An 18,784-nucleotide genomic window follows, 5' to 3' on the forward strand; every position below is an offset into this window, starting at 1 on the left:
TAGGGAGGGAGGGAGGCAGAGAAAGGAGGGAGGGAGGGAGACAGAGAAAGGAGGGAGGGAGAGAGACAGAGAAAAAGGAGGGAGGGAGGGAGAGAGACAGAGAAAAAGGAGGGAGGGAGGGAGAGAGACAGAGAAAAAGGAGGGAGGGAGGGAGAGAGACAGAGAAAAAGGAGGGAGGGAGGGAGGGAGGGAGAGAGTAAAAGGAGGGAGGGAGGGAGAGAGTAAAAGGAGGGAGGGAGGGAGAGAGAAAAAGGAGGGAGGGAGGGAGAGAGAAAAAGGAGGGAGGGAGGGAGAGAGAAAAAGGAGGGAGGGAGAGAAAGGAGGGAACTACAGACCTGTTAGCCTTACATCAGCGGAAGGGAATTTGTTTTTATTCCTTCGGGGGATGTGGGTGCCGATGGCTAGGATAACATTTATTGCCCATCCCTAACTGCCCTTGAGAATGTGGTGGTGAGGTGCCTTGAACCATTGCAGTCCTTGAGGTGTAGGTACACTCACAGTGCTGTTAGGAAGGGAGTTCCTGGATTTTGACCCAGTGACAGAGAAGGAACAGTGATATAGTCCAAGTCAGGATGGTGCGTTGCTTGGAGGGGAACTTGCAGGTGGTGGTGTTCCCATGCATCTGCTGTCCTTGTCCTTCTAGATGGAAGAGGTCGCGAGTTTGGAAGGTGCTGTCGAAGGAGCCTTAACAAGTTGCGGTTGCTTTGTCCGGGATGGTGTCAAGCTTAGAGTGTTGTTGGAGCTGCACCCATCCAGGCAAGTGGCGAGTATTCCATCACAATCCTGACTCGTGCCTTGTAGATGGTGGTCAGGCAGTGAGTTACTCACTGCAGAATTCCCAGCCTCTGACCTGCTCTTGTCGCCACAGCATTTATGTGGCTAGTCCAGTTCAGTTTCTGAACAATGGTGAACCCCCAGGATGTTAGCATCTATTCTAAAGGATGTGATAAATGGATAATAATGATCTGATTGGGAATAATCAACATGGATTTATGAATGGGAAACCATGTTTGACAAACCTATTGGAGAGTTTTGAGAATGTTACCAACAGAATTGATAAAGGGGAGTCAGTGGATGTAGTATACTTGGATTTTCAGAAGGCTTTTGATAAAATCCCCCACAGGAGGTTGGTTAGCAAAATTAAAGCACATGGGATAGGAGATAATATACTGGCATGGATTAAGGATTGATCAACAGGCAGAAAACAGAAAGCAGGAATAAATAGGTCATTCTCACGTTGGCAGGCTGTAACTAGTTAGGTACTGCGAGGATCAGTACTTGGGCCCCAGCTGTTCACAATATATATCAATGATTTGGATGTGGGGACCAAAATGTAATATTCCAAGTTTGCAGATGACACAAAAGTAGGTGGGAATGTGTGTTGAGGAAGATGCAAAGCAGCTTCAAGAGAATTTGCACGGATTTCATGAGAGGACAGATGGAATATAATGTGGAAAAATGTGAGGTTACTCACTTTGGTAGGAAGAACAGTTGTGCAGAGTATTTCTTAAATGGAAAGAGATTAGAAAGCGCAGATGTACAAAGGGACCTGGTTGTCCTAGTCAATAAGTCACTGAAAGCTAACATGTAGGTGCAGCAAACAATTGGGAAGGCTAATGGTATGTTAGCCTTTATTGCAAGAGGATTTGAGTACAGGAGTGGTAAAGTCTTGCTGCAATTGTATAGAACCTTAGTTAGATTGCACCTGGAATACTGAGTGCAGTTTTGGTCCCCTTACCTTGAGGACTTTTTTTTTTCCATTCATGGGATGTGGGCGTCGCTGGCCAGGCCAGCATTTATTGCCCATCCCTAATTGCCCTTGAGAAGGTGGTCGTGAGCTGCCTTCTTCAACCGCTGCAGTCCATGTGGGGTAGGTACACCCACAGTGCTGTTCGGAAGGGAGTTCCAGGACATTGACCCAGCGACAGTGAAGGAACGGCAATATAGTTCCAAGTCAGGATGGCGTGTGACCTGGAGAGACACTTGCAGGTGGTGGTGCTCCTATGCATTTGCTGCCCTTGTCCTTCTAATTGGTAGAGGTCGCGGGTTTGGAAGGTGATGTCGAAGAAGCCTTGGTGCATTGCTGCAGTGCATCTTGTAGATGGCACAGATTGCTGCCACTGTGCATCAGTGGAGCAGGTAGTGAACATTTGTAGATGGGGTGCCGATCAAGCGGGCTACTTTGTCCTGGATGGTGTTGAGCTTCTTGAACGTTGTTGAAGCTGCACCCACCCAGGCAAGTGGAGAGTATTCCATCACACTCCTGACTTGTGCCTTGTAGATGATGGACAGGCTTCGGGGAGTCAAGAGGTGAGTTACTCGCTGTAGGATTCCTAGCATCTGACCTGCTCTTGTAGCCACAGTATTTATATGGTTACTCCAGTTCAGTTTCTGGGCAATAGTAGCCCCTAGGATGTTGAGAGTGAGATATTCAGCGACGGTAATGCCATTGAATGTCAAAGCGAGATGGTTAGAATCTCTCTTGTTGGAGATGGTCATTGCCTGGCACTTGTGTGGCACGAATTTTACTTGCCACTTATCAGCCCAAGCCTGGATTTTGTCCAAGTCTTGCTACATTTCTACACTGACTGCTTCAGTATCTGAGGAATCACGAATGGTGATCATTGCGCAGTGAACTTCCCCACTTCTGACCTTATGATTGAAGGAAGGTCATTGATGAGGCAGCTGAAGATGGTTGGGCCTAGGACACTACCCTGAGGAACTCCTCCAGTGATGTCCTGGAGCTCAGATGCTTGACTTCCAACAACCACAATCATCTTCCTTTGCGCTAGGTATGACTCCAGCCAGCAGAGGGTTTTCCCCGATTCCAATCAACCTCAATTTGCTTGGGCTCCTTGATGCCATACTCAGTCAAATGCTGCCTTGATGTCAAGGGGAGTCACTCTCACCTCACCTATTTTCAGCTCTTTTGTCCAAGTTTGAACCAAGGCTGTAATGAGGTCAGGAGCTGAGTGGCCCTGGCGGAACCCAAACTGAGCATCAATGAGTAGGTTATTGCTTAGCAAGTGCCGCTTGATGGCACTGTTGATGACACCTTCCATCACTTTACTGATGATTGAGAGTAGACTGATAGGGCAGTAATTGGCCAGGTTGGACTTGTCCTGCTTTTTGTGTACAGGACATACCTGGGCAATTTTCCACATTGCAGGGTAGATGCCACTGTTTTACCCGCACTGGAACAGCTTGGCTAGGAATGCGGCAAGTTCTGGAGCACAGGTTTTCAGTACTATTGCCGGAATATTGTCAGGGCCCATAACCTTTGCAGTATCCAGAGCCTTCAGCCATTTCTTGATACCACGCGGAGTGAATCGAATTGGGTGAAGTCTGGCATCTGTGATGCTGGAGACATCAGGAGGAGGCAGAGATGGATCATCAACACGGCACTTCTGGCAGAAGATTGTTGCAAATGCTTCAGCCTTATCTTTAGCACTGGTGTGGACTCCCCCATCATTGAGGATGTGGATATTTGTGGAGCCACTTCATCCAGTTAGTGGTTTAATTGTCCAGCACCATTCACGGCTGGATGTGGCAGGACTGCAGAGCTTAGATTTGATCCGTTGGTTATGGGATCGCTTAGCTCTGTGTACTGCATGCTGCTTATGCTGTTTGGCACACAGATAGTCCTGTGTTGTAGCTTCACCAGGTTGACACCTCATTTTGAGGTATGCCTGGTGTTGCGCCTGGCATGCCCTTCTGCGCTCTTCATTGAACCAGGGTTGGTCTCCTGGCTTGATGGTAATGGTAGACTGTGGGATATTATGGGCCATGAGGTTACAGATTGTGGTTGAATACAATTCTGCTGCTGTTGATGGCCCACTGCACCTCATGGATGCCCAGTTTTACACTGCTTGATCTGTTCGAAATCTATCCCATTTAGCATGGTGGTAGTGCCACACAACACTCAAGAGGGTATCCTCAATGTGAAGGCAGGACTTTGTCTCCACAACGACTGTGCGGTGGACACTCCAACCAATAATTGCCATAGAGGGAGTGCAACACAGGTTCATCAGACTTGTTCCCGGGATGGTGGGACTGTCCTATGAAGAGAGAGTGGAAGAACTGGGCCTGTATTCTCTAGAGTTTCGAAGAATGAAAGGTGATCTCATTGAAACCTACAAACTACTTCAAGCGATAGACAGGGTAGATGCAGCGAAGATGTTTCTCCTGATTGGGGACTCTAGAACCAGGGGACACAATTTCAAAATAAGGGGGAAGCCACTTACGACCGAGAGAAGGAGAATTTTGTTTACGCAGAGAATTGTGAATCTTTGAACTTCGCTACCCCAAAGGGCTGTGGAAGCTCAGTCATCGAGTATGTTTAAAGCAGAGGTTGATAAATTTCTAAATACCAACGAAATAAAGGGATATGGGGATAGTGTGGGAAAAATGCATTGAAGTGGATGATCAACCATGATCATACTGAATGGCGGGGCAGGCTCAATAGGCTGAATGGTCTTCTCCTGCTCCAATGTTCCTATCTAGAGCCTTGGTGACACCACACCTGGAATATTGTGTGCAGTTATGATCTCTCTACCCAAGGAAAGATAAACTTACCACAGAGGGAGTGCAATGAAGGTTCACCAAACTAATTCTAAGATGGAGGAATTGTCCCATAATGCAAGATGAAATAGACTGGGCCTTTATTCTCGAGTTTAGAGGAATGAGAGGTGATCTCATTCAAACATACAAAATTCTTATAGGGCTCGACAGGGTAGATGCAGGAAGGATGTTTCCCCTGGCTGGGGTGTCTAAAACCAGGAAAGACAATCTCAAGAAGGGGCAGACAGTTAGGACTGACATGAAGAGGAATTTCTTCACTCAGAGGGTGGTGAATCTTTGGAATTCTCTGCCCCAGAGGGCTGTGCAGGCTCAATTGTTGAATATGTTCAAGACTGAGATCAATAGCTTTCTACATATTAAAAACATCAGGCGATAAGGGGATAGTGCAGGAAAATGGTGTTGAAGTAGATCAGCCATGATCTCATTGAATGGTAAAGTGGGCGCGAAGGGCTGAATGGCCTACTCCTATTTCTTACGTTCTTAACCTTATACCTTCCTCCAGGCCAAAAAAACAACCGTTCACTACGATTGCTTCCTGTCACACAACCAACTTTACATCCATACTGTCACTGTCCATTTTATTCCATGGGCTTCAACTCTGCTGATAAGCCTGTGATGTGGCACTTTATCAAACACCTTCTGGAAGCCCGTGTACATCAAGTCAACCTTCTTATCCTCAACAACCATATGTCACTTCATCCAAAAACTCAAGCAAGTTGGTGAAACCTGATTTGCCTATGACAAATCCATGCTGGCTTTCCTTAATTAATGCACAATTTTTCAGCCCAATAGCTCCTCTTTTATCAATTTTTAGCCCAACCCATGTCTCAACTACCTCCTCCTTCACTATGATTTTGGATGCATCTTCTTTTTTGGGAACGACAAAATACTCATTTAGTACCTCAGCCATGCCGTTTGCCTCCATGCATAAATTTCCTTTTTGGTCCCTAATCAACCCCACTCCTCCATTTACCACCTTTTTGTTATTCATATGCCTATAGAAGACTTTTGTCTTTTCTCATACTCTCTTTGCTTTTCATTACTTTTTTCACTTACCTTTTGAACTTTCTACATTCAGCCTGGTTCTCACTTCTATTATCAACCAGAGTTCTGTCATATACACCCTTTCTCTGCTTCATCTTATTCCCTGTCTCTTCTGTCATCCAGGGAGCTCTGGCTTTGCTTGCAATAGCTTTCCTCTCGTACGAATATACCTCAATTGTACCCAAACTATCTCCTTTTTAAAGGCAACCCATTGATCCATTACAGTTTTGCCTGCTAACCTTTGATTCCTATTTACCTGGGCCAGATCCGTTCTCACCCCACTGAAATTGGCCCTCTCCCACTTAATTATTGTTACTCTGGATTGCTCCTTGTCCTTCTGCTTTCGAGCAAGGCTACCCGACCCTGAAAAGGCCAGACGACATGCGTCGGGTTCGGGTCGGGTCGCTCTTCTGGTCCAGCATTCGGGCCCGGGTCGGGTCGGACAGGACACAGTGACAGCCAGAAAATCAAGGCGGGAAACACACCACACTAGTCTGCAGTGAGCGATTCCATCCAAGGTAGAGCACAACCTCTTAAATTTTATTTCGGTGGTCGGGTGCGGGAAAAAAAATGAAAGGACTCGGGTCGGGTTTCACTTCCAGACCCAAACAGGGCTTTATCCTGCATAGCTAAGCTAAACCTTTTGTTATTATAGTGTCATGCTAGGTCCCCACCTGCCAAGAATGAGGCACATTAATTTTGTCACAAACGTTGATTTTAAACTGTTACTGGAGCAAAGAAAGGGCTTGTTAAACAGATCAGCCGTGGCTGGAAAAGATATCTGCATATTAACAGACAGTGTTTGGAAGGACAAAGCATCCATTCCCTGACATTCAACCCACAACAGATTTTTGATCACCAGTTGAAGGTGGGGGAGCTCACATTCCAGGGTGACTGCTGAGATGGCCGAACACACAAACGGACATGGTGAAACCAGCTAGTCACATGAATAACCTGCTGGGCAACCTGAGTTTTTTGAATTTGTACAAACAGAGCAGAAAATCTGTTTGCTCTTGGACTGAGAAGATCTCTCTCCTGTCTGCTCCCATCTCTTTCTCACAAGCCACTGAAGACACATGAACCCCAAGAGAGAAAAGTCTCCTACAGCGAGCAACGTTTAAGAATACTAGGCCCCAACGAAAAGCAAGATCTACCTACAATCAAGGACGCTACAGTGAGCTCGAGGAACCGTAACAACTCTTCAGATATCACCTCAAACTTTTCCACTTTATTTCTTCTGCTCTCTTTCTGCCTCTATCTGTATGCACGTATCGCGTGTGCATGCTAGCGTGGGTGCATCGTGTATCTGTAGGCATTAACCAAATTAGAGATTAAGTTTAAATAAATTTAAACTTTTCTTCTTTAAACATAAGAAAGCCTATTTTTGCTGGTTTCTTGGCCTTATATTTGGAAAGCAGTGAACAAGGATTCACTAAGGGGGGGAGCTAAAAACAGTGTGTTCAAAATTCAACCTTTTAACAGTAAGACCAGGTGAAGGCTGAAAGGGAACTTAGACCTTTCTCACCAGATCACAACACTAGCAGCGACCTGGAAAAACATGTGCAATGCAATTAGTATCTTGATTGCAACAGTACTTCTTTAAATCCCAATGCCATCCCTCTCATGCCATACCCAATTCCTTTCATTCCTCTCATAGGGAGGGAGGGGGGTGTGGGGGGTAGGTAGCATTGTGGCAATGTTACTGAACGGGAAATCCAGAGGCCTGGATTAATGCTCCGGAGACAAGTTCAAATTCCATCGATGGTTGGGGAATTTAAATTCAATTAATAAATCTGGAATAAAATGCTCATCTTATTTAGATTAATGAAACGACGGATTGTTGTGAAAACCCAGCTGGCTCACTAATATCCTTTGGTGGGAGTGGAGGAACGAAATCTGCCATCCTCATCCGGTCTGGCCTACTTGTAACTCGAGACCCACACCCATGTGGTTAACTCATCTCAACTGCCCTCCAAAGTGGCCTAGCAAGCCACTCAGTTGTTAAGCGCCATTAAGGATGGGCAACAAATGCTGTTTTTACCGATGATGCCCACATCCCGTGCAAGAATTAAAGAAAATTAGTCCCCGGTCCTGCACTTTTATGAACCAGGTTTCCGTTATTGCCACAACATATTCCCACTTAGCCATTTGAGCCTGCAGCTCATCAAGCTTATTTACCACACTGTGCTTTTAAATATAAGTATTGTAAACTTAATTTGGATCTTACTGCATTCCCTCTTGCTCTGACCCCACTAAATGCCTTACTGTGTCTTACTCATGCTGTCTCTCCCAATTCTTTGTGCACTTTTTTTTTCCTCCTCCTCTAAACCTGCACATGAAATTCAGTTGAAAGCTTTATGAATTGATCTTTTGTTTTTATTATTCCTTCATGGGATGTGGGTGTCACAGGCTAGACCAACAGTCATTACCCATCCCAATTGCCCTTGAGAAGGTGGTGGTGAGCTGAATTCTTGAATTGCTGCAGTTCATGTGAGGTAGGTACACCGACAGTGCTGTTAGGAAGGGAGTTCCATAATTTTAACCCAGCAACAGTGAAGAAACGGCAATGTAGTTGCAAGTCAAGATGCTGAGAGACTTGGAGGGGAACTTGCAAGTGGTGGTGTTGCCATGCATTTGGTGCCCTTGTCCTTCTAGTTGGTAGAGATTGCGGGTTTGGAAGCTGATGTCTAAGGAGCCTTGGAGCGTTGTTGCAGTGCATCTTGTAGATGGTACACACTGCTACTGTGGCGGAAGGAGTGAATGTTTGTGAATGGGGTGCCAATCAAGTGGGCTGCTTTGTCCTGGATGGTGTCAAGCTTCTAGAGTGTTGTTGGAGCTGCACCCATCCAGGCAAGTGGAGAGTATGCCATCACACTCCTGACTTGTGCCTTGTAGATGGTGGACAGGCTTTGGAGAGTCAGGAGGTGAGTTACTCACCACAGGATTCCGAGCCACCGACCTGCTCTTGTAGCCATGGTATTTATATGGCCACTCCAGTTCAGTTGCTGGTCAATGGTAACCCCACGGATGTTGATAGTGAGGGAGTCAGTGATTGTAATGCCATTGAATGTCAAGGGGAGATGGTTAGATTCTCTCTTGTTGGAGATGATCATTGCCTGGCACTTGTGTGGCGCGAATGTTACTTGCCACTGATCAGCCCAGATGTGGATATTGTCCAGGTCTTGATGCATTTCTACAGACTGCTTCAGTATCTGAGGAGTCGCCAATGTTACTTAACATTGTTCAATCATCAGCAAACATCCCCACTTCTGAGCTTATGATTGAAGGAAGGTCATCGATGAAGCAGCTGAAGATGGTTGGGCCTTGGACACTACCCAGAGGAACTCCTGCAGTGATGCCCTGGAGCCGAGATGATTGACCTCCAACAATCACAACCATCTTCCTTTGCACTAGGTATGACTCCAACCAGCCGAGATTTTTTCCCGATTCTCACTGACTTCAGTTTTGCTAGGGCTCCTTGATGCCATACTCAGTAAAATGCTGCCTTAATGTCAAGGGCAATCACTCTCACCTCTTGAGTTCAACTCTTTTGTCCATGTTTGAAACAAGGCTGTCATGAGGTCTGGAGCTGAGTGGCTGTGGCAAAACCCAAACTGAGCGTCACTGAGGAGGTTATTGCTAAGCATGTGCTGCTTGATAGCACTGTTGATGACACCTTCCATCACTTCACTGATGATTGAGAGTAGACTGCTAGGGCGGTAATTGGCCTGACCGGACTTGTCTTGCTTTGTGTGTACAGGACATACCCGGGCAATTTTCCACATTGCCGGGTAGGTGCCAGTGTTGTAGCTGTACTGGAACAGCTTGGCTCAGGCGCGCTAAGTTCTGGAGCACAGGTCTTCAGTACTATTGCCAGCCCTTAGCTTTTGCAGTATCCAATGCCTTCAGTCGTTTCTTGATATCACATGGAGTGAAGTGAATTGGCTTAAGTCTGGCATCTGTGATGCAGGGGACCTCAGGAGGAGGCCGAAATGGATCAACTTGGCACTTCCGGCAGAAGTTTGTTGCAAATGCTTCAGCCTCATCTTTTACACTGATGTGCTGGGCTCCCCCATCATTGAGGATGGGGATACTTGTGGAGCCACCTCCTCCAGTTAGTTGTTTAATTGTCCACCAACATTCACGGCTGGGTGTGACAGGACTGCAGAGCTTAGATCTGATCTGTGATATTGTGTCAATATTCACCAAAAACTAAAATCAAACCCATGATATATATTATAAAGAATTTTTATCAAGTGACGTTTATTCTCATCACTACACCCCATCACTGAATCATAACTCAAAATTGAGTTCTTGGGCAATCAACTGTCTGAACAGAAAGACTGGTCAGGAGAAGATTAATAAATGCCATTTCCAATCATTTTGGAGAAGTCAGTCAGGAGCAAGCAATCATTGCAGTACATGATCAAAAAATTCTGACTTAACAGAGCTTCCAGGCAGGTCAAAGGGCTAATTGCAATTGAATACAGAAACTTAATGCAAGTTACAATGATCTTTACAATCTCAGAGTACATTTTAAAAATTAACATATACCAGTGTTTATATAGCAGTGCAAGGAATACCAAATTCAGAACTTAGTCCAGTTTATTTAAGTGCATTGAAAATGCACTATTATTCTACATTATGAACTCTCACCTATTATTTTTCTCAAGGGGATTTCGAGCCTCAAGTGCTGTATTTAATGGCTCCCAGGTCTCTACCAAAATCTTACATATTGCCATGGGTTGTCCACAACTGGTTTTATATGCCCCCCACCATCCCCTCCTGGTTTTGCTCCTTGGGAGCTCAACTCACATTTGACTACTACTTCCAATGGATAACTATTGAAACAAGTCTCTGCCTTGCAGCTGGATGGCCAGAAGTGTAAAGAGCTACATTCACGATACACTAATTTATTTTTAAGTGTGTTTAAAGAAATTCACACTTTGATTTTCATATCCTTTAGTTGAAAAGATTTAATACATAAATGCAAACTACTTTCGACAAACCACTTTATTTAAAAATATGACCAGAGAGTGGGATTCGTTTTGAATTGCTCTGCGTCGATTCAAATATTCACAGAATCGTTACAGTGCAGAATGAGGCCATTCAGCCCATCATGTCCACACTGGCTCTCCAAAAGAGCAATTCCCTCAGTTCGATTCCCCTGCCTTCTCCCCATAAGCTTGCAGATTTTTTTTTTCATATATCTGTCCAATTCCCTTTTTCAATGCTTCAATAAGACTCGGTCCACGAAATTAAACTTGCCTGGTACATTTATGTCTAATCTCAGATGGTCCACGTTAGAGCTGCAAAACATAAAATCACTAAACTTAAATTCTCCAAAATATAAACCTAATAGCATAGCTGAATGAACCCTCATTTGAAGTTGTGCAACAGGATACATTTTATTTTACTCATTTATTGGATGTGGACATCGTTGGCAATGCCAGCAGTTACTGCCCTTACCTAACTGATCTTAAGGTGGTGGTGAGCCGCCTTCCTGAACCACTGTAGTTGTGGGGTGTAGCTACACCCACAGTATTAGGTAAGCAGTTCCAGGATTTTGACCCAGTGATGGGGATATATCTACAAGTCAGGATGGTGTGAGATTTGCAGGAGAACTTGCAGGTGGCGGTGTTCACATGCATCTGCTGCCCATGTTCTTCTAGACTGCAGAGGTGCTGTCGAAGGAGCCCTGGCAATTTGCTGCAGTGCATCTTGTAGATGGTACATACTGCAGCCGCATTGTACCAGTGATGGAGTCATTAATATTTAAGGTGGTGGATTTTTTTTATTCTTTCATGGGATGTGGGCGTCGCAGGCCAGGCCAGCATTTATTGCCCATCCCTAATTGCCCTTGAACTGAGTGGCTTGTTAGGCCATTTCAACCACATTGCTGTGGATCTGGAGTCACATGTAGGCCAGACCAGGTAAGGACAGCAGTGAACCAGGTGGGTTTTTACAACAATCGACAATGTTTTCATGGCCATCATTAGACTAGCTTTAAATTCCAGATTTATTAATTGAATTCAAATTCCACCTTCTGCTGTGGTGGGATTCGAACCCATGTCCCCAGAGCAATACCTGGGTCTCTGGGTTACTAGTCCAGTGACAATACCAGTACGCCACCGCCTCCCCTTGATTGGGGCGCCAATCAAGCGGGCTGCTTTGTCCAGGATGGCGTCAAGCTTCTTGAGTGTTCTTGGAGCTGCATTCATCTAGGCAAATGAAAAGTATTCCATCGTAGCACAGACCTACTTTCCTTTGGTTCTTTTCCTCCCCTCCTCATTTTCCCTGTCTCAGTAATTGCTTTAAACCTGTTACATTGCTAATTTTTTCTACTTCTGCTGGAAGGTTGTTGACCTGAAGCGTTAACTGTTTTTTTCTCCACAGATGCTGCCCTACCTGAGTATTTCCAGCATTTTCTGTTTTCATTTTAATTTTCCATTTTGTCAGGTAAATGCCAGTCTTGTAGCTGTACGGGAACAGACTGCCTGGAGGTACAGCTATGCGTGGAGCACAAGTCTTCAACACCACCACCAGGATGCTGTCAGGGTATAACTTTTGCTGCATCCAGTGTGCTCAGCCGTTTCTCGATTTCATGTGGAGTGAAGCAAATTGGCAACAAATTGGCTTATGATGGTGGAGCCCTAAGGAAGAAGCGGAGATGAATTACATACTCAGTACTTCTGGATGAAGAAGCCTCGTCTTCTGCATTCATGTGCTAGACTCTGCTATCATTCAGGATGGGGATGTTCAAAGGGCTTCCTCCTCTGAGTTGTTGAATTGTCCACCACCATTCAGGGCTGGATGTGGTAGAACCTCAGAGCTTTCATCTGATCCGTTGGGTGTGGGATCACTTAGCTCTACCTATAGCATGCTGCTTCCACTGTTTAGCATGCATGTAGATCTATGCTCTAACATCAGGGAAGATCCTCATTTTTAGATATGCCTATTGCTGCTCCCAGCATGCTCTCCTATACTTCTCATTGAACCAGGGTTGGTCCCCTGACTTGAAGATAATTATAGAGTGAGATATGCCAGGCCATGAGGTTAGTTCTTGAATACAATTCTGATGCTGCCGATGGCCCCCAGCGCTTCATGGAGGCCCAGTTTTGAGTTGTGAGATGTGTTTTGAATCTATCCCATTTAGCATGGTGTTAGTGTCACACCATGGGAAAAAAAGGTATCCTTAGTGTGAAGGTGGGATATCATCCTCAAAGACTGTGCAGTGGTCACTCTGACCTCCACTGTCATAGATAGATGCATCTGAAACAGGTAGATTGATGATGAGTCAAGTAGGCTTTTCCCTCTGGTTGGTTCTCACCATCTGCCTCAGGCCCAGTCTGGCAGCTACATCCTTCAGGACTTGGCCAGCTCTATCAGTAGTGGTGTGGCCGAGCCAGTCTTGGTGATACACTTTGAAGTCCCCCACCCGGAGAACATTCTGTGCCCTTGCTACTCTCTCTTTCTTCCAAGTGGTGTTCAACATGGAGGAACACTAATTCATCAGTTGAGGAAGGGTATTTAGGAGGTAGTTAGCAGGAGTTTTGGTTACCCATGTTTGACCTGATGCCATGAGATTTCATGTATTCCAGAGTCAATGTTTATGACTCCAGGGCTACTCCCTCCCAAGTTTATACCAAAGTGCCATCAGCTCTTGTGGGTCTGTCCTGTTGATGGGACAGGACATACCAAAGGACAGTGATGAAGCAGTCTGGGACAATGTCCGGCTATTGCTCGACTAGTCTGTGGGATAGCTCTCCCACTTTTGGCATGAGTCCCCAGATGCAGGTGAGGACGACTTTGTTGGGTGGACTGGGCTGAGTATGCTTTTGTCGTGTCCGGTACAGCATGGCTACCTGACCCGAACCAGACAGGACCCGACAACATGTGTCGGGTTCGGGTCAGGTCGCACTTCCAGGTTCAGCATTCGGGGTCGGGTTGGGCTGGACCGGACCAGACCAGACCAGACACACTATCACGACCTCCGGTAAGTGGCTCCAATGTTAATGTACTTTTTGGACCTGAAAGGTGGTTTTGTTAGAGTTTTTTTTAAGCTTGTGCAGATAAGCAACAAAGTGAAAAACGGAAGACAGGTTAACTGATGGTTGGGTGCGACAAAAAATTAAAGGACTCGGGCCGGTTCAGGCTCGGATTAGGTCAGGTTTCATTTGCAGACCCGAGCCGACCTTTAGTGTCTGGTGTCTAGGTCAATGCCAGGCGGGCAATCCAGTTTTCATCTTAGACCTTATTGTAGCAGTCTGATACAAATGAGTGACTTGCTGGATAGTTTCAGAGGAAAGCTAAAAGTTAACCACATTACTGTTAACCTGGAGGTACATATCAGCCACACTTGTTAAGGACAGCAGATTATATCATAATATGATGAGTTCAACTTGTTTTTGAAAGGGAGAAACTCAAAACTGCTACTAAGCTTTAGATTTAGGTTAAGGCTGATTTTAATGGGATGAGACGGAGACTGTCCACAATAAACTAAGAAAATCTGTTAATGGATGAAGTGACAGATGATCGGTGCAAGGTGTTCAGAAAATAATTTAATGATGCAGAGCCTAAGAGGCAAGAGCTCTATTTGCCAAAGAAAAGATAGCCATAGACAACTAAACAGCTAACAGACAACAGTACTAAAGGAAAAAGTATGCAAAGGTATTTACTGGAAAATGGGAAGATACAAAAAGCAAAGCATGACAAAATATATGAAGAGCTACAAAAACAGACTATGAAAAGAAATTTGCAAAGGATATAAAAAACAACACAATTTTTACTATTACATTAGGAAGAGGTTAGCCAGGAGCAATGTGGACCCCTTGAAAACTGATAACAGCAATATCAATGAAAATAAGGAAATGGCAGACATGCTGAATAATTATTTTGGATCAGTATTTACAACAGAGGAAGAGGTCAGCTTTCCAGAAAACCCAAGGGAATGAATACTGAATCAACGACAGGAACTCACCAAAATTAATGTAAGCAAAATAACAATGAAGAAAATAATGACACTGAAGAGTGACAAATCCCCAGGGCCAGATGGTTTCCATCCCAGAGTTTTAAAGGAAGTAGGTGAGAACACCGCACAGATGCCCCAACTATAATCTTCCGAAGTTTTCTTGATTCAGGAACCATTCCTTTAGATTAGAAAATTGTGCCAGTCACTCCACTATTTCAGACAGTTAACAGTGAAACAATAGAATTATAGACCAGTCAGCCTTGCACTTACTTTTTGGAAAATTACTAGTCTATAATTAAGGAGACAGTGTCTGAACATCTTGAAAATTTTCAGCTTATCAGAGAACCAGCATGGATGTATAAAAGTAAGGTAATGCCTGATGAAATTAATAGAATTTTTTGAAAGGGTGAAGAAAACAGGGGAATGTCTATGGATGCTATGCATACAGACTTTCAAAAGGCATTTGATAAAGTCCCTCAGAAGAGGCTTTTAGCTAAGAAGTCCGTGGAACTGAAAGAGAGGAATTGACTTGGTTAGGAAACTGGCCGAGCAGGAGACAAACAGTACAGATAATTGGCAGGTCCTCAAATTGACAGAATATGACTAATAGTGTGCCACAATGATGTGTTGGGGCCTGAACAATTAACTATATTTAACAATTTTTGATGGGATAGAAAGACAAACATCCCAATTTGCCAATGACACAAAGACAGGCAACATTTTAAGCAGTTTAGATGGAAGGGTAAGATTACAAAGAGATATTGATCCGTTAAGCGAATGGGCAAAACTGGCAAATGGACATCCACTTTGGATCTAAAATGGATAGAAGAGAGTACTTTCTAAATGGTGTAAAGCTCGAAACAGTGGAGGTCCAGAGAGACTTGGGGATCCAGGTACATAGATCACTAAAATATCATGAACAGTGCAAAAAAAAAATCAAAAAGGTTAATGGAATACTGGCCCCTATTTCCAGAAAACTGGAGTACAAAAGGGTAGAAGCAATTCTTCAGCTATATAATCCCCTGGTTAGATCACACCTGGAGCAGTGACTAGTTCTGGGCAGCACACCTTAAGCAACATCATCCTTGGAGGGAGTGCAGCGTAGGTTTACCAGAATGATACCTGGATTCCAAAAGTCAAATTATGAGGAAAGAATATAAACAAGTTGTATTCCCTAGAATTTAGAAGGTTAAGGGGTGATTTCACCAATATTTTCAGGACATTAAGGGGAACACAAATAATTTTCTTTCATTGGTTGAGGAGTCTACGACAATAGGGCATTGTCTAAAAATTAGAGCCAGACCTTTCAGGAGTGAAATTAGGAAACACTTCTACACATAAATAGTGGTACAAGTTTGGAACTCTTCTACAAACTGCAATTAATGCTCAATCGTCAATTTTGCATCTGAGATTGATAGACTTTGGTTAACCAAAAGTATCAAAGGATATGGGCAAAAGCAGGTATATGCAGTTGGGTCGCATATCAACCATGATCTCTGAATGGTGTAACAGGTCGAGGGGCTAATTGGCCTACTCATGTTCCTATGTTTCCTTCCCTAAAGGACACTGGTGAACCAGATGGGTTTTTAGCAATAATTCAGTAGTTTCATGGTGATCATTACTGATAATAGCCTATTTTTAAATCCCAGATTTATTTACTTATAATTAAGTTCCCCAGTTGCCATAGTACGATTTGAATTGAACTGTTAATCCCAGGCTTTTGGATTACTAGTCCAGCAACATATCCACTATGCTGCCATACCAATTTAGTGTTAAGTACGATACTTAAAATACCAGACGTGGAAATTTTACCAGCGCTAAGATCAAATTCTTCGACTGACAATTTTTATGAATACTGTAAATGAGTAGCACTAAGTAGAATACATTCATCTATTCTTCTGTGGTTTCTAAAGGACAGAGGCAAATCAGTATATATTGCCCATCCCTATGTCTTGAAGGCATTAAAAGTCAACCACATATTGTTTGCAATCTCATGCAAGCCAAACTGGTAGGGAGGATACTGATGACCACCAGTTGGGTTTTTTTTGCAACAATTCAGCAGTATTCATTCTGTTACTAACCCACTGATTAAATTCAATTTCACAACTTGCCAGGGTTGCTACTCCAGTATAACACTATAATCGCTAAGCTATCATAGCCATTTAAATAGTCTCTTTCAAATTCCAGGATATACAGGAAGTTGGTAGGCAACATTCTGCAGACAAACAGCTGGAGTTTAGGAATAGCAGGTACATGATTGCAGGGCTTTGTACTAGTTGTGAAGCAATGCTGGGTTTTAATAGCATTGGTGGGTGGTTCTGAATCTGGCCATCTGTAAGGTGGATATGTTGTGTAGCAAATGACAGGAGAACTGGAATAACTTAACTGGACTGGGTAGGCTCCCAAGGTCTGCATGTTCTGGCAGTACTGGGGGCATGGGGTGGGGGCTTTCAGATAGAATTTGCAGCTGGGGTGTGGAACGCTGGCAAAGCTCTGTGGAAGCAGCGCCAGGTACCACTGGGGGAATGAGGCACAACATTGCTACATTCGTGAAGGTATGGTGCCAGGGTTTTCGAACCTAGGAACAGGAATAAACCATTCAGCCTCTCAAGCCCGTTCTGCCATTCAATTTCGATCATGGCTAATTTGTACCTTGACTCCACCTACCCACCATAACCCTTAATGCCCTTACCTAACAAACATCTATTAATCTCAGTTTTGAACTTTTCAACTGGCCAAGCCTCAACAGAGTTGAAGATTTCCACTACCCTGTGTGTGAAGTGCATCCTAACATCACCCTTGAAAAGCCTATCTACAATGTTAAGGTTATGTCCCACCAGAGAAAAGTTTTTCTATCAACCGTGACAACTCCTTTAATCACCTTAACCACCTCAATTAAATCACTATTTCCAAAAATTGTTTTCCAAAATTATTGCCTAAAATAGGCAATCTATTTAACCACTTAAGCCCTTGTATCATTGTGAACTGCGCTGTCCCCCTCTAAAGCCAATATATCCTTCCTGAGATATAGTGCTCAAAATTGAAAACAGTTTTCGCAATGAGGTCAAACTAGAACTTTATATAAATAATTTAATTTCCACCCCTATCGTAGCCCCCGAGGTTAGGCCAGCATTCCATTAGCCTTTTTACTTTATTTCTGTATTCCCAAATCTCCATGTTTAACTACAGCTCCTTGCTTCTCACCATTTAGAATGTACTTGGATTTACTGTAAATCCACTTACGTACACTGAACTCCATCTTCGATATTTTTGCTCACTTAATCTACCTGTATCCCTTTGCAACTTTGAAATAAAAACAGAAAGCGCCGGAAATACTCAGCAGGACTGGCAGCATCTGTGGAGAAAGGAACAGAGTTAACATTTCAGGTCTGCGACCTTTCATCAGAACTGGCAAAAGTTAGAAATGTAATAGGCTTTGAGCAAGTGAAAGGGGGGGGGGGGGTGGTGGTGAAAAGGAAAAAAAGGGAAGATGCGTGATCGGGCGGAGGGCTGGAGAGGTTAAATAGGATGTCGCGGAATAAAAGGCTGATAGTTGTAGCAAAAGACAAAGCATTAGTCGAGAGTGTCTTAATGGCAGAATAATGAACAGCTGTCCGAAAGCAAAAGCATGAAAAACAAGTTTAAGACAAGCACATGGTTAAAAAATTAAATATTTTTTTATTTTAAAAAGTAGCAGTCATACTCTGAAATTGTTGAACTCTATGTTGTGTCCAGAGGGCTGTTGAGTGCCTAATTGAAAAACAATGTGCTGTTCCTCGAGCTTGCTTTGCGCTTCACTGGAACACTGCAGCAGGCTGAGAACAGAAATGTGGGTGAGTGCAGGGTGGTGAATTAAAATGGCATGCAACCAGAAGCTCGGGGCACACCTGCGGACATAGCCTCCACATCCAAAGGATCATACTCCGATTCCTCCAGCATAATGCCACCAAACGCATCTTCCCCTCCCCTCAGCATTCTGAAGGGACTGTTCCCTTCGCGACACCCTGGTTCATTCCTCCATCACTTCCGGCACCTTGGTACTTTCTCGTGCAATTGCAGGAGGTGTAGTACCTGCCCTTTTAACCTCCTCTCTCTTCATCATCCAAGGCCCCAAATACTCCTTCCAGGTGAAGCAGTGATTTACTTGTACTTCTTTCAATTTAGTATACTGTGTTCGCTGTTCATAAT

General features: G+C 44.1%; 1 protein-coding gene across 6 annotated transcripts in view; it reads right to left on the minus strand.

The window, feature by feature from the left end:
• fam168b (family with sequence similarity 168 member B) overlaps positions 1-18,784 on the minus strand; it is a 59,918-nt gene that overhangs the window by 26,980 nt on the left and 14,154 nt on the right. For 5 of the 6 annotated variants that reach the window (XM_068041996.1, XM_068041995.1, XM_068041992.1 and 2 more), the window contains exon 2: positions 12,034-12,278. In XM_068041996.1, coding sequence (XP_067898097.1) covers positions 12,034-12,201 — 168 coding nt within the window. In that variant the 5' untranslated portion in view covers positions 12,202-12,278. Of the gene's footprint in view, positions 1-10,893; positions 10,935-12,033; positions 12,279-18,784 lie in introns of those variants that run through there. The other variant, XM_068041999.1, reaches the window with a different exon arrangement.

This window comes from Heterodontus francisci, chromosome 11, assembly GCF_036365525.1.
Source record: "Heterodontus francisci isolate sHetFra1 chromosome 11, sHetFra1.hap1, whole genome shotgun sequence".
NCBI classification, from domain to species: Eukaryota; Metazoa; Chordata; class Chondrichthyes; order Heterodontiformes; family Heterodontidae; genus Heterodontus; species Heterodontus francisci.